The 12,899-nt window shown below is 41.9% G+C and overlaps 2 protein-coding genes across 2 annotated transcripts in view; one reads left to right on the top strand and one right to left on the bottom strand.

The window, feature by feature from the left end:
- Positions 1-207: 207 nt before the first annotated feature.
- Positions 208-6,551, bottom strand: ENY2 (ENY2 transcription and export complex 2 subunit). The gene is made up of 5 exons (XM_069005357.1): positions 6,457-6,551; positions 6,008-6,101; positions 3,737-3,807; positions 1,324-1,398; positions 208-441 (listed from the first exon to the last, which is right to left on the bottom strand). The coding sequence occupies exons 2-5, from the start codon at positions 6,073-6,075 to the stop codon at positions 365-367; spliced, it is 291 nt and encodes a 96-aa protein (XP_068861458.1). The 5' UTR covers positions 6,076-6,101; positions 6,457-6,551; the 3' UTR covers positions 208-364.
- Positions 6,552-6,641: 90 nt separating this feature from the next.
- The window catches only part of NUDCD1 (NudC domain containing 1), a 39,314-nt gene continuing 33,056 nt past the window's right edge, over positions 6,642-12,899 (top strand). The window contains exon 1 of the mRNA XM_069005356.1: positions 6,642-6,916. Coding sequence (XP_068861457.1) covers positions 6,799-6,916 — 118 coding nt within the window. The 5' untranslated portion in view covers positions 6,642-6,798. The remainder of the gene's footprint in view (positions 6,917-12,899) is intronic.

Genomic DNA, 12,899 nt, shown 5'->3' with positions numbered 1-12,899 from the left:
TATGCTCAGCAGTACGTCATATCCCATTTTCCATAATTTTTTTAATTGCTTTCTGCATTTCTGGTCAACACACTTGTTAATTGTGCTTCTTTTCTGAAAACCTTTGCAAGGTTTCACAGTTGTATAAAGTTATGGATTATTAAAAACTGGAACAGGTGACACCACATTACAGTCCACTGAGAGATAGAACCACCTTAGAACCATGAGTCCACAAAATTTTTTATTAAAATAACACCAAGTTTAAGAAATCAATGCAGTGCAAAGAAAAAGTAATGATTTTCCATCCTTAAGTATGTAAACTGCATTCCAATCCTGACATGACTGATGTAATGCAGAAACACTGTATCCCAGATGAATGTCAAAGTTAAAGACTGGCATGCTGAGCAAGGAAGGTTCTTATTCTTTGCAAGAGTTCTTTCTTTACACTGTCTGGTACCAAAGCTGAAACACAAATAAGAAAGTAAGAAATAAAAAAAGACAAAACAAGAAGTATGCTAATACCATACTTTTACAACAGCTACTTCTATTCTTTCATTGTTGCAATTCCGTTAATACCTAAAGTAACTGAAAATACTTAATTTTCATAGCACATCTATACTTTTCCCATTTAAAACAGACTAAAATTGGGATCTATTGAGAACAATGTTGTTATTGGTAGGTTTTTTTGCCTATTCATAGTCCAGAAAATTGGAAAGTTTGAGGAAAAGGATTATTCAACAGGAAACAGGATATAATCACCAGAAGAAGTGTGATTATCCTACCTTTTTTCTTCACAAATTTAAGACAAAAAAAAAATCTCAACCCTGGCCTCTAAGTAAGGGTCTCCAGCAAGCTATTTTGAAGGCCTATTTTTATTTAGAACTTAATGAAGTTACTACCACTAACATCAAAGTCTGCTAGAGAGCCCAAGAGGAACAATATAAAGAGGACTGCAGTTTCCTTAAGTGATTCAGTATTTTTTGTATCTGTATGCTATGTCCTTTACTCTTCCCATTCCCATTACACTAGAACTGTTAGTTCTGATTTTCCATCTTAAAAGATTTTGAATTTTAAAACATCTGTGTTGCATACACAACTTGGGACCATTAAGTCAATTATAAAAATGAATATAGACATGACTAAATAATGTAATCTGCAAAAATACTCTGAAGGCTGCTACACGATACAAATTTGCGTGTTTTATTTGTAGTTAATATCAAGCTATTAACATGTTTCCTTGAATCCAACACAGGCAAGTTCATGATGCTACTTTCAAAATATTAATGAAATAGAGGTAGGTATGTTTATAGATGTACTACTACATCCATATTTGTATTTTCTTACCTCTGCCTTTGGGAGTGATTTCTGCCACCAAATCATCAACAGTAACATGTTCTAATCCTTTTTCTTTAATGACATCTGGGGAAGACCAAGACCGATTTTTAAGTCTTTTAATCCATTCATAAGATGACAACACCTGTGCTGGTGATTAAGAGACAAAACCTGCCTACATATTCATGGGAGAACATGAAGTAGCATGGGACCTAAATATAGGTTATTAGCTCAGTACCTACTGCATTGTACAGTGGATTTTAGTCTCTCACTCATGCCATAAATTTAAGGATGGGAACTTGTCACTGCTGATGCATCTTGATCAGCTCATATTTTAAAAACAAACATTAAAATGTTTTATCTCATCTGAGCATTACCAGATGTGCCTATTACTGGAGTGTTGGAGCAGTTCACAATTGGCTCACTTCTCTCTTAAAACACATTATTTACACAGTCCTAAGAAAGGTGCAACTGGAAAAAAACTTTGGAACATACAACAAGGAAGAGCACAATAAATCCTTACTCTTCTTCCAATTGGTTTAAACAAGATTTCTGTACATATTTCAGCTAAGTCAAAAAGTATGTCAGAAAGAAAGGAATACACATTAAAAAAAATAACCAGTAATATAGCAAAATAAAGGTTATTTTTAATACACATCAGTATTTAAACAATTGTTCACTTATAGTGCCTTGCACACTACTGAAAAGTGCAAAGTCGAAGCTGAGAAGTAATCTCAATACAGTAGCATGAACTTAAAATATTGTTTAAACACAAATGTTTTTAACTTTATGTCAGTACCTAGGATTGATTGTCCCCAAGGCACTAAATACGTTTTCTGAACTGACATCACATGAACTATTTGTAGAAACAAACAAACAAAAAAAACTCCCAAACGCAACAGGCCCAGCCCCACCCCCACTCCCCAGGTCACAGAATGCGTCAGGTTGGAAGGGAGCACAGTGGCTCATCTGGTCCAACTTCCCTGCTCAAGCAGGGTCATCCCAGAGAATATGGCACAGGATTGCATCCAGATAGTTCTTGACTATCTCCAGTGAAGGAGAGTCCACAACCTCTGGGCAATCTGTTCTAGTTCATGGTCACTGCACAGTAAAGAAGTTCTTCCTCATGTTCAAGAGAAACTTCCTGAGTTTCTGCCCATTGCCTCTTGTCCTATTGCTTGGCACCACCAAGAAGCGCCTGGATCCATCCTCTGACACCCTGCCTTCAGATACTGATAGACATTGACGAGGTCCCCCTCAGTCATCTCTTCTCAAGGCTGAACAGGCCCAGCTCCCTCTGCCTTTCCTCATAAGAGAAGATGCTCCAATCCCTTATGCATCTTTGTCACCCTCTGCTGGACCTGTTCTAGGAGCTGCATGTCTCTCTGTCCTTCCTTTTGGAGGTTATTATGCTCTTAACACAGATAAATAAACTTATTTTTCAGAGTATTTTTCAGTCTCAGCAACTGCAGTTACAGTCCAAAGTACTAATGTAAACCAAATAATTTTCCACAACTTTACAATCGCAGAGTATGAAGTGTGTGGTTAAGAAGGCAGATAAACACCCCTCTTGTTTTCTGTAGTACTGAAACGGGTAATCCCTGCCAGTGCCATTAGGTGGACAATGGCAAATATTAATCTTTTTAGGCTTCTCTGCAAATCAAGCTATGAAAACAATTTAACACACTCAGCCCTACACTTGTAGTGGAATACACACTTGTAGTGTAGTTCCCTACACACTTGTAGCGGAATATTGAATTTCCAGGCACAACAGACAAAAGCAGAATTTAAGCAAAAGCTGAAGGGATTTGTTACTTGCTTTAAGGAAATTTCATCGTGCAGCAGTATTTCTGGATGCTTAAGTACTATTCATAACAGTTTCATACAATTTATAAGTCATTAAATTCCAGCAATGCCAAACACTTAACTCAAAGCTAAAGATTTGGGTATTCAGATGTTCATCTGCTTGTTTCCTCTCCTCTAAGGAGATGACCTTAATTTCAAGAACTGTATTCAGAAAGAGTACAAAGGCACTTCTTTCTCTCCCATATGCAGATAACAAAGTTCTCCAAGTTCAAAGTTTTTAAGTTGCATACCACTGTATTTGTTCAATTCTCCTTTGTCTTTTTTCTTCTCCTGTAGCAACAGTCATCTCTCTCAAAACAAAAAGCTGTTATCATCATGAATATTTAGGGAATCAATTCCTATACTTGTCTGAGAAGCTTAATAAGGTTGAGATCAGAGTTCTTTAAAGATTTTTTTGCAAGACAGCAAGATGCTTCCTTGCACGCAAACCCAGTTGCCAGGGATACTTTCCTCTTGCCTGCATCTTGTTTAAACTGGCAGTAAAGCCTTCATCTGGGACTTTTATTTGGCCAGAGTCTCAGCTGACTACAAAGGATATTAATTAATTGACCACTGTTACCTTTGCAATGTGCCTTCAACTGATCCTTCCAGCCACATTCAATTAACTTGGCTCTCAGCAACTCTTTAAGGCTGTTAAGACAATATACAACTTGTTAGAACAGCAAACATTCCTGACAGCTTAAATATGCTCCAGTGTGAAAGTTAAACCAATAATTACTACCCAAGAGCTCCCAGACCAGCAGCAGAAATGGCTGAACATCAGGTGAATCCAAACCCAAATGAATTCCAGTTTCAGTTCACCGTATTGGACTATGAGGATTTGGTGCCTCACAGAATTGCTCAGGCAGTGTTGATGCTGCAGCCACCGAAAAAAAGGTAGAAGCCCTTGAATTACTCGAACTGAGTGAGTCTATTCTGCTAGCAGATGTATGCAAACTCTCTAAGTTGGAGTATTTCACCTGATACCAGGTCTTCAAAATAAGTAAAACCTTCCCACTCACCTTTCAGAAACATGAATTCTGCACTGCTCAACTGCAGGTTTATCTTCCCAGTTACACATTACCTCGTTTTGGGTGAAAATGAAGGGATCCTATATCTTATCTTCCTAAGCATGGTTAGCTATGTAAGCTTAAGCAACAAGGATTCAGGCATTAATGGAGAAGAAAAAACAACTGCCATAATGAAGCATCTACTCCGTATATCAAAACAGAATATTGAAAGTTAGCTAAAAAAGTGGAAATTAGTACTAAAAAACAGAAGAAGGGAAAATGAAAGTAAAATATGATAAATAACTTTAATATTTTTACTGTTTTCTCCATTAGCTATCAAGCCTGCCTATATTGTACTATCCTAAATAACTCTAACAAAACCCTGTTTTTATGAATGAAAGGACTGCAGCAAGAGGCTGAACTGTGCAGGTCTAATCCCTTTTACTCAGTGAATTGTGTAGAGGGCAGATGAACTGATGACAAAAAGCAGAGTAAGAATACAGCTGACATTGGCTGCTTCTAGATATTTCTCAGTTCAAGAAATCCAAGTGCTCTGCCTCTGATCATAGTACAGCTCTGATAAAGCTTGTTTGTAAGAGAGCTTTTGACATCCTGATAAAACCCTTCCTACTCTTAAATTAGGATAAAATAGATCTCAATACCATTTCAAGAAATTGCTTGCTTTGCTGAAGCTCTGTGCAATCTCCAAGGGGATGGTCACAGCCAGGAAAGATGTAGAGCAGAGATACCACATCAGGCTACAAAAGGCTACGCCCAGGTACAAGGCTATGCCATGACCCAGGAAAAAAATTTGTCATACAGGCCTTTAAAAATGAAGCTTCTGGTGCATGGTGTTACAAGCACAGTGAAACAATGATGAGGGAAATGGCACAAGCACTCTAGTGATATGTGAATACAATGTCAATAAAACAGACTAAAGAGACACCAAAAGGCCAAAACCATTGTGCAATTTACTTGTTTGCCTTTATTGGGATCTCTACAATGACTTGCACAAGTGCTGTTTTATGTATTCTACTGTGTGTTGCTTTACCTAACAAGTGAAGAGCTAGAGACACAAGAAAAATTTAAAAGCAAAAAGGAAAGTTTTGTTTCATTCTCCTTATCAGGAAATAACAAGACTTAACTGCAACAAATTGCATGGAATGATGATTCTTACATGAACCTAGGGTGTTCCAACACAAAATACCTGAATAAGAGAAAGTTTTAGAGTTCATAAGCCAATCACTCCCCACCATCTCTTTTCAGTTGTAAAACTAAAACAAAACTGTTCAAAAGGCATTTTTAAAAATAGTTTTATATAACACTCAAGACTTTCATGTGCAAGCATTTAAAGAATTTAGAGTTGAGTTTACTTCTAGTGATGCCTTTTCTTGGTCTTAAAATCAAGAGTCAAACACGGTTAGAAGGGGAAAAGGGATTTTACCTTGGTATCTATTTTAAGGATCTTTAGGTGCACATGCCTAGGTCATATGCATCAAAATGCACCCTGCCAAAATGCTTACCCCAGACGAGTGAGCCCCCCTCCCCAAGGAGCCCTCCCCTGGATGATTCTATCTTAGTTTACAGAATATGTTCTGGAGAGGACCTTGGGGTCTGGGGCACACTGATCCCTAACTATGAAGCTTCTAAAATGTTTAGTCTCTTAGCTTGACAAACAAGTCCAAGAATGTAGGCAAAAAGCACTAAGAATACAGAAGTTGTAAAAAGGTATAACAGGGGTATAAAAGAAAAGGCAAAAAATCATCATGGCATCACTAGGTGTAGTGCAGTTTTGATGTATTTAAAGCCTCTCACCGGCATGGAGTAGGAAGTCAACTTACCGTTCTCGCTCTCCTGTTTCTATTAGCTTTTGGTTAATGGTTGCTCTCATCTGGGCATCTTTATTCATGTTGGAAATCTAGGTTTTCCACAAACCTACACAGAGCAAAGGAGAGTTTCGACAAGTGCTGGTATCATTCGCACAACAAAAAAAAGTCACCAAAACAGAATGACATGCAGTGTTCTGTTCGCTGACACATCCCCGCAGTTAATGACTGGAGCACCAGTGTGTGACCGGTTCAGGGGACGAGCTCGGTACAGCACCCGCCCGGCTGCTCGAGTGCCGGGGCACCGGCAGTTCGCCGGGCCGCCTGCGCGGGCGCGGCCCACCCTCGCCGGGCGCGGCCTCTCCGCAGCCCGGCCCGCCCGCCCGGCGCCTCCGGCGCTCGGCCCGCCCAGCGGCGCCCCTGGAGCGAGGGAGCGGCGCGGGGAAAGGAAGGGAAAGTCCGACCTGGTTCGCTCCCGGCTCGCTCCCGGCTCACCGCTCGCCGCAGCGCCGCCGGTCCGTGCAGCAGGAGGCGGAGCCGCCGGCAAGACGCGCCACGCGCCGCCCGCCCCACCGCTCCTGGGCGCGGGCTCCGCCGGGAAACGTAGTCCGGGCTCGGCGACTACAGCTCCCGGCGCGCCCCGGTCCCACGGCTGCCTCCGGGCCCGGACTACAGCTCCCAGCACGTACTCCGGCGGCCGGGCGCCCGCGCACCCTCTTCCCTTGGTGCTCCGCGGCCGCTGCCGCGCGTTCCCCGAGGGCCCGTGGAGTTGCCGGCGCTTCCCGAAGTTTTCCCGGAGCTGTGGGATGGCGGGCGCCGCCCACTGCTCCCTGCAGGCCAAGCGCCTGCTCCTGGACCCCAAGTTCGAGGGATACAAGCTGTCTCTGGAGCCTCTGGCCTGCTACCAGCTGGGGCTGGACGCGGGTGAGGAGCGGGCGCGGCGCGGGGCTGATCCCGCCGGGCATCCCTTGGGCAGCGCGGGGGGCACGCATCCCTTAGCGTTTCCCTTCGTCCCTTCGCGGTGCTCCGCGGCCGGGCAGCGGCCCTCAGTGCAGGGCGCCCCGAGCTGCGGACAGCCCGGCCCGCAGCAGCGGAAGTCCCGCGCCTCTCGAGCGGCGGGGGTTTCAGAGACCCAGCGCTTCGTCTCGGCTTTTCTCATTGTGATTGCTGCAGCTGGCCAGGGACGTCCGTCGTCCTCCCCCCCAGGTGGCTTCATGGTGGACAGAGGTCTCCGACTGCAGACCTCTGCCTTGTAGCTGTCTACCCCTGGTGCGCTTAGTTCCTAAATGAGTAAGGAAACCTGTGTCCTAAATCTGTGTCCTAAATCGCCTGCTTGTGCAGGCGACGTGAGGCCAGGTTACCAGCTGAAGTAGTCCAAAGCGGGGTGTGAATGGAGCACGTGCGATTTAGAGAAATACATATTAAATCAACATCTTATACAAACTTCAGCAAATCAGCTGTTTTTCTTTCTTACTCTGCCCACAGTTCAGAGGTGGATCTTCAGGCCATGCATTCCATGCCTTGCTTTCTCTGCCAAGCATCATTAGTGTTTGAGATGCTGCTCCATTAACAGGCTAATTCATGTACATGAGAAGTACATTAGCACAAAGTCCTGTTGGATATGTGCCTGCAATCTTAGCCATGCCCTGAAATCTCTCAGTACCCTACATTTACCGATTTGTGAAATTCAGGTCTTTTTGTAAGGTGGATGAATTAGTTTGGGCTTTTTTTGTAAAGCTGAGACAGTAAGTACAATTTGTGATTACACAATTTGTGTAATCTCTGTCTCTGTATATTTACTGAATGATACAACTGTCTACAAAGTTACCCATTGTTACTTTAGTTTTGTGTACAATACATTGTATTTGTAGTGGACGAGAAAGTTATGTTTGCCATGCTGAATTGTCAGCAGTAAGAAGGAAGTTTTTCAATAAATTTTGTATTGAAGGTCAAGTGAATTAGACTGTCAGTGTATCTATGGCAGGACTGGAAAATTTAACGAGAATAACGTTTTTACTGTAAGACTGCTTTAGGTGTCACCTTTCAAAAGACAGTCCAAATGCAGGTGAGTGGGTGTGTGTTATGAGAGTGCTGCAGTTGTGTCAGAGATGGCAACAGTGTAGCATAGGTGCAGTCCCTTAATTACTGCCTTATTTCCTGTTCTGCCTATGGTCAAGCTACCTCTGTGGTTCCTGGATAGTCAGTTGTGCACCTGTTCTAAGTAGGTGAGGACTACAGATTTTCATTAGAGTACATGAACAGTGGAGTTGCTAATGGAGAGATGGATCTTCTCAGTTCTTGTCCATTCACATATTTTACATAATAATTATAGTAACTCGTGTTGTCTTGGTTTGAAAGACAGGTGTCTGCTAAGGAAAAGCCTCCCTTGGAATGGCAGATGCAACCTCCCTTCCCTCCGAGTTATTATAATTTTGAAATCAAGGGGGCTTTTAGGCAAAGATGTGGGAAATAGTAATAACAGTTCTTTACTATTATATATATAACCAGTCAAACAAACAACAACAACTATGGCAGTAACAGCAAACAATCACAAACCCAGTCCCAGCCTTCTCGGCTGTCGGGCCCTTTCCCCTCGGGTGCAGTTCCGCTCGCAGCCGGCAGGGGCGCTGGCGGCTCCCGGTGAGCAGGGCAGGTGCGATGGTTCCCCCGCGGCTGCAGGGGGCGCTCCGGAGCGAGCTCGGGGAGCACGCGGCACTGGGGCCCTGGGATCCCGGGAAGGGATGGGACAAAAGCTTCACAAACCCCTGGGCAGCCGATCCCGGTGTCCGGCCGGACCCTTGGGAACGGCAGGCTGGAACGGCAGGCTGGAACGGCAGGGAGGAGCACAAATCCTGGGTGGCAGACGAGATGTATCCAAATGGGGAACGCCCCCGGAGGTCCAGGCAGGCAGGGTGAGCAGGGGTACAATGTAGCGAAGGCTTGAAGCAGCGGCGGGGCAGGGCGGCCACAGCCCGGCTCCCAGTGGGGCAGGGAAGGCGAGCTTGGGATCCTGGTGTTTTCTCCAGCAGAAAGAAAAGCGGCAGTAGGAAAAACAGCTTCCTTTCTGGATGCGGAGACCCAACTGCCCACACCCCCAGGTGAAACAAAAAGAGCAGCCAGGTCCTTTGTTTTCCTTATGTACTCAACCATTTGTTCCCCTAGCAACATGTATAGGGGAAAATTCCTTTAACAGAAAAAAACCTAGGACTAAACTAAAACCCCAACACATGTGATACAGGATTGGTATGTGTGACTGTGTTCTTTTCTTTCCCCACTTCTCACAGCGCAAAGACCCTGACTCATTTCAGTCTAACCACTAACTGTCCTACAGAGTCACTACTACTAACTCACTTGTTCTGTTCTGTGTGCGCATACAGACGCATTCCAGACGTTTTATTTTCAGGCTGCTCTTAGGCTGTACAGCTGCCTCTTTCGCCTTGCTGGTTTTCTTTTGCTTCCTTCAAGGCAGTTTCCTCACAATGCAGAGGTGTTCTGTACCTGACTTTTTGTATTTCCCAGTGTCAGTACTCTACATGTGTGTTAGATTTAGGGTAGCCTTCCAAAACTTGATTTCTGTTTTGTACAGGAATAATGAGTTGAGTCGTAGAGACTGTGGATGGGTGTGAAGGCTGGGGCTTTTCCAAATTACTGCATGGGAGAAGAAACCAATATTTTGTGGGAAGGCCAAGAACTTCTGCTTTTCAGCACACTTGTGTGCACATTCAAAGCCTCTGGAACATAACAAAGATCTTGGTAGTTTTTTGATTATTAAAATAATATTTGTCACTGTGTGAAGAATTTGGTTTGATTTTGTCAAAGTGGGACTGAGTGTAATAGCTGAAAAAAATGTTAAATGTTTAGGAACACTGTCAGCATCATTATTTCTGATTTTATTCACAATTGTTTGCAAAAATATCATAGTAGAATCTGGAAGATTAATGTAAAAAGGCTGTTGAATTTTTTACAGCAAAAGATTTAATGAGTGTTTGTTTCAAATGACCTGAGATTTATAGTTCTGCCTGTTTGGCATCCCAAATTTGGTGGCAGTTAAGTGTTGCAGTGGGGATACTGCAACACGCCTATATCCAACCAGGAGTCCCGTGGAAAAGAAATATATACGGACGGATTCTTACTAGATGTTTCAGAGATGTTTATTTCCCCAGCCGCATGGCCGGGGCTCTGCTGAGAGACTCTGCCCCAGTCACAGGACCCGAGCTGCTTTGCCCGCACAGGGGAACACAAACCAACCCATGGGGAACGAGGCTGAGCAGGGGCAGGGAAACCCCGTGCCTCCCTCAGGGCTCCCGGGGCGGGGGGAGGAGACCCCAACAGTTAAGATAAATATGTGAATTTTAGAGTAGTTGGAATACATGACAATGAAAAGAAATAGGTGCTTATTCCTAAGTAGAACTGAGTTTTAGCTCAGCTGTAGTTGAGTATTTATGCAGTGTAATTACAAACTTGCATAGAGAAATTTAGAGTATCAGTCTTGTCTCAATATTTTTATCTCTGTTTCTATATTTATCTATTTTTATGAATTTCACTGCTAACTATAAAATAAAATGACCAAAAAAATTGCCCTGTGGAATTGATGCAGTCTTCTGCCACTGGAGCAGGTGGATAGCAGCACAATGTGTGGTGGTTGTGTGACAATGTGTGGTGGTTGTCATGCTCCTGAGGACTACAGCGAGCTTCATTTTCTGACCATCGTGTAAAGCTTAGTGTGCAGTTCTAATATGCTTCAACTGCTCGATTGTGGTTACCAGGAATTTGCTGTGGTCAGATGTGCAACTGACAAAGAAATAATTTTTTTAAAAATATTTATTTATTAAATCTGTGATAGAAGTTGATTTCCTTGTAAATTGCTTAAAATGTATGGTCACAGTGAAGAAGAATGAGGGAAGTATGATACCTTCCCTTCTCTTTTAAATGCTATGATTTGCATGTTCTTCTTTTATTTCTTCCTTATTCCAACCCGTTCTGTCCTAGTTAATGCTAAACTCTCACAGTCATTTGTTTTCTCATCTCTCATCCTGGTAATATATTTCAACTGGTAATGAGTCCTACATTGTTATGCCTTTAGTTCCTAGCTCTTCATCATAAATTTTTGTCCTTCTCCTTACTTTTTTTAGTTTCTTTCCATAACTTATTTTCAAATGTTTCCCTTGCACTGAGTTTTGTAATGCCTTTTTTTAATTTTTTTTTTTTTGATCACTGAACCTTTAGGAGGGGCAAAAGAGCATTTTGTTTGTGGTTGTCTTTTCTGACCATATCTGATCTCAGGAGAGTCCAAAACAGAGATTGTGGGGCAAATCCTTGTCTCCAACAATGAACATGTCCAAGTTGCACAACATTTTTAAAGGATTGAGACCTTTGCTGTTTACTGGTCAGATGTCTCTTAATTCCTTTTTCTTTCCAGAGGCTTAGAATTTATTCAGATATTGATGTCCCTGATCCCTTTCCTCTCTATCTTGTCTATTTGGCAGGACCATTGTACCTATGATGTAGTAGTGGATGTTTTCAGTATAGCTACAGCTGGAAGGCAGAGTAGACATTTGCTCAGACATGGAGCTGCTGTTGCAAGCCAGGGCAATATGCAGAGAATGCATTCCTTTGGTCATGAGCATTTATGAGTTTTATCACTTTATTTGAAAAATGGTGGTAATGTATCCTGTTTAGAAGGTCTGTACTTCAGTGAAAAGTTGCCCATTAGTAGTGATACATGGAAAACATATGTTTGTGACTCTTTATGGAGCAAAAGGCACTAGTGTTTCAAACTTACAGAGATTTTCTTTTACATTTTCCATTTGCATTTGAAAAATTATAAAAAGAAATTGAAAGTAATGTATGGGAAAAAGAAATTGTGAGCTTTTAGAGACATTTGCAGCTGTAGTTCATAAAAATTTAGGTCTCAGGCACATATTAACAGCAACAAGATGATGCTGCCTTTAAAAATAAGAACATCTTTTTTATAATTAGAAGAAAAAGCATTAATGCAGGGAAGAAGGATCTTTGAATGCTGATACTAGAAAATAAATTATCTCTTCCACGAGTAGATCAGTGTATCTGAAATACACAATACACAGATTCCACTGGGTGGCACTGCAAAACAAGGCATGACATACGAGCATGTAATATTTGATGCCACAAAATATGCTGGTATAATTACTTTGCATATTTTGCAGTTTTGTAAAGTTGCTTTGGAGTATTCAGGAAAACATCTAAAAATGGAGGGGCTTTTGGGGGGTTGTTCCTCACCCTTTTTTTCTCTTTCTTTTTTTTCACCCCAGTTCTGCTTCATAGTGTTTGATGGCAGACGTAAGACTTCTCTATTCATTTAAAGTCTAAGTTCCTTGATAGTGTTCTTTATTCAGAGGAGATTTTTTTTTTTTGCACTGGAGACTAATATTATAATAATAATCAGCTAGGGATCTTACTGTAACAGTTAACTATCTTCTGTTGATTATTATGGATTACTTTGTATTTAGTGCTTTTGCTTTCAAGTAAAGCATTGTGAGTAAAAATCTTTAATTATGTTTAAATTATTTTGAGTCAAATTACTCTTTGTAAGCATGGAACTAGTAGAGACAAATACAATTCTAGAAAAGTAGCACAATTTTCTTTGTATTAATCCAAAAGTGTTGAGGATAATATTGTTGAGAAATAATATTGAAAACTGAGATTTAATTTATGCATTATGTATATTTTCTTTCTTTTCTGGTATGAATGACAGTGTATGAATCCATGTTTCTGAGTTTTCTTGATGCAGGTGTATTTATCAGAAATTTGAAAAAGACCACATGTCGTTCTGTTGAATAGCTGCCATTAACTGCTGCTTCTTAATTGAACCCAAACAGACTAGTGAACCCATTGAGACTTGTGAATTAGTCTGACTCTCAAAAATCAC

This window comes from Aphelocoma coerulescens, chromosome 2 (assembly GCF_041296385.1).
Source record: "Aphelocoma coerulescens isolate FSJ_1873_10779 chromosome 2, UR_Acoe_1.0, whole genome shotgun sequence".
In the NCBI taxonomy this organism is placed as follows: domain Eukaryota; kingdom Metazoa; phylum Chordata; class Aves; order Passeriformes; family Corvidae; genus Aphelocoma; species Aphelocoma coerulescens.
The sequence above is the reverse complement of the archived record's forward strand: the minus strand, read 5'-3'. Positions and strand labels throughout refer to the sequence as shown.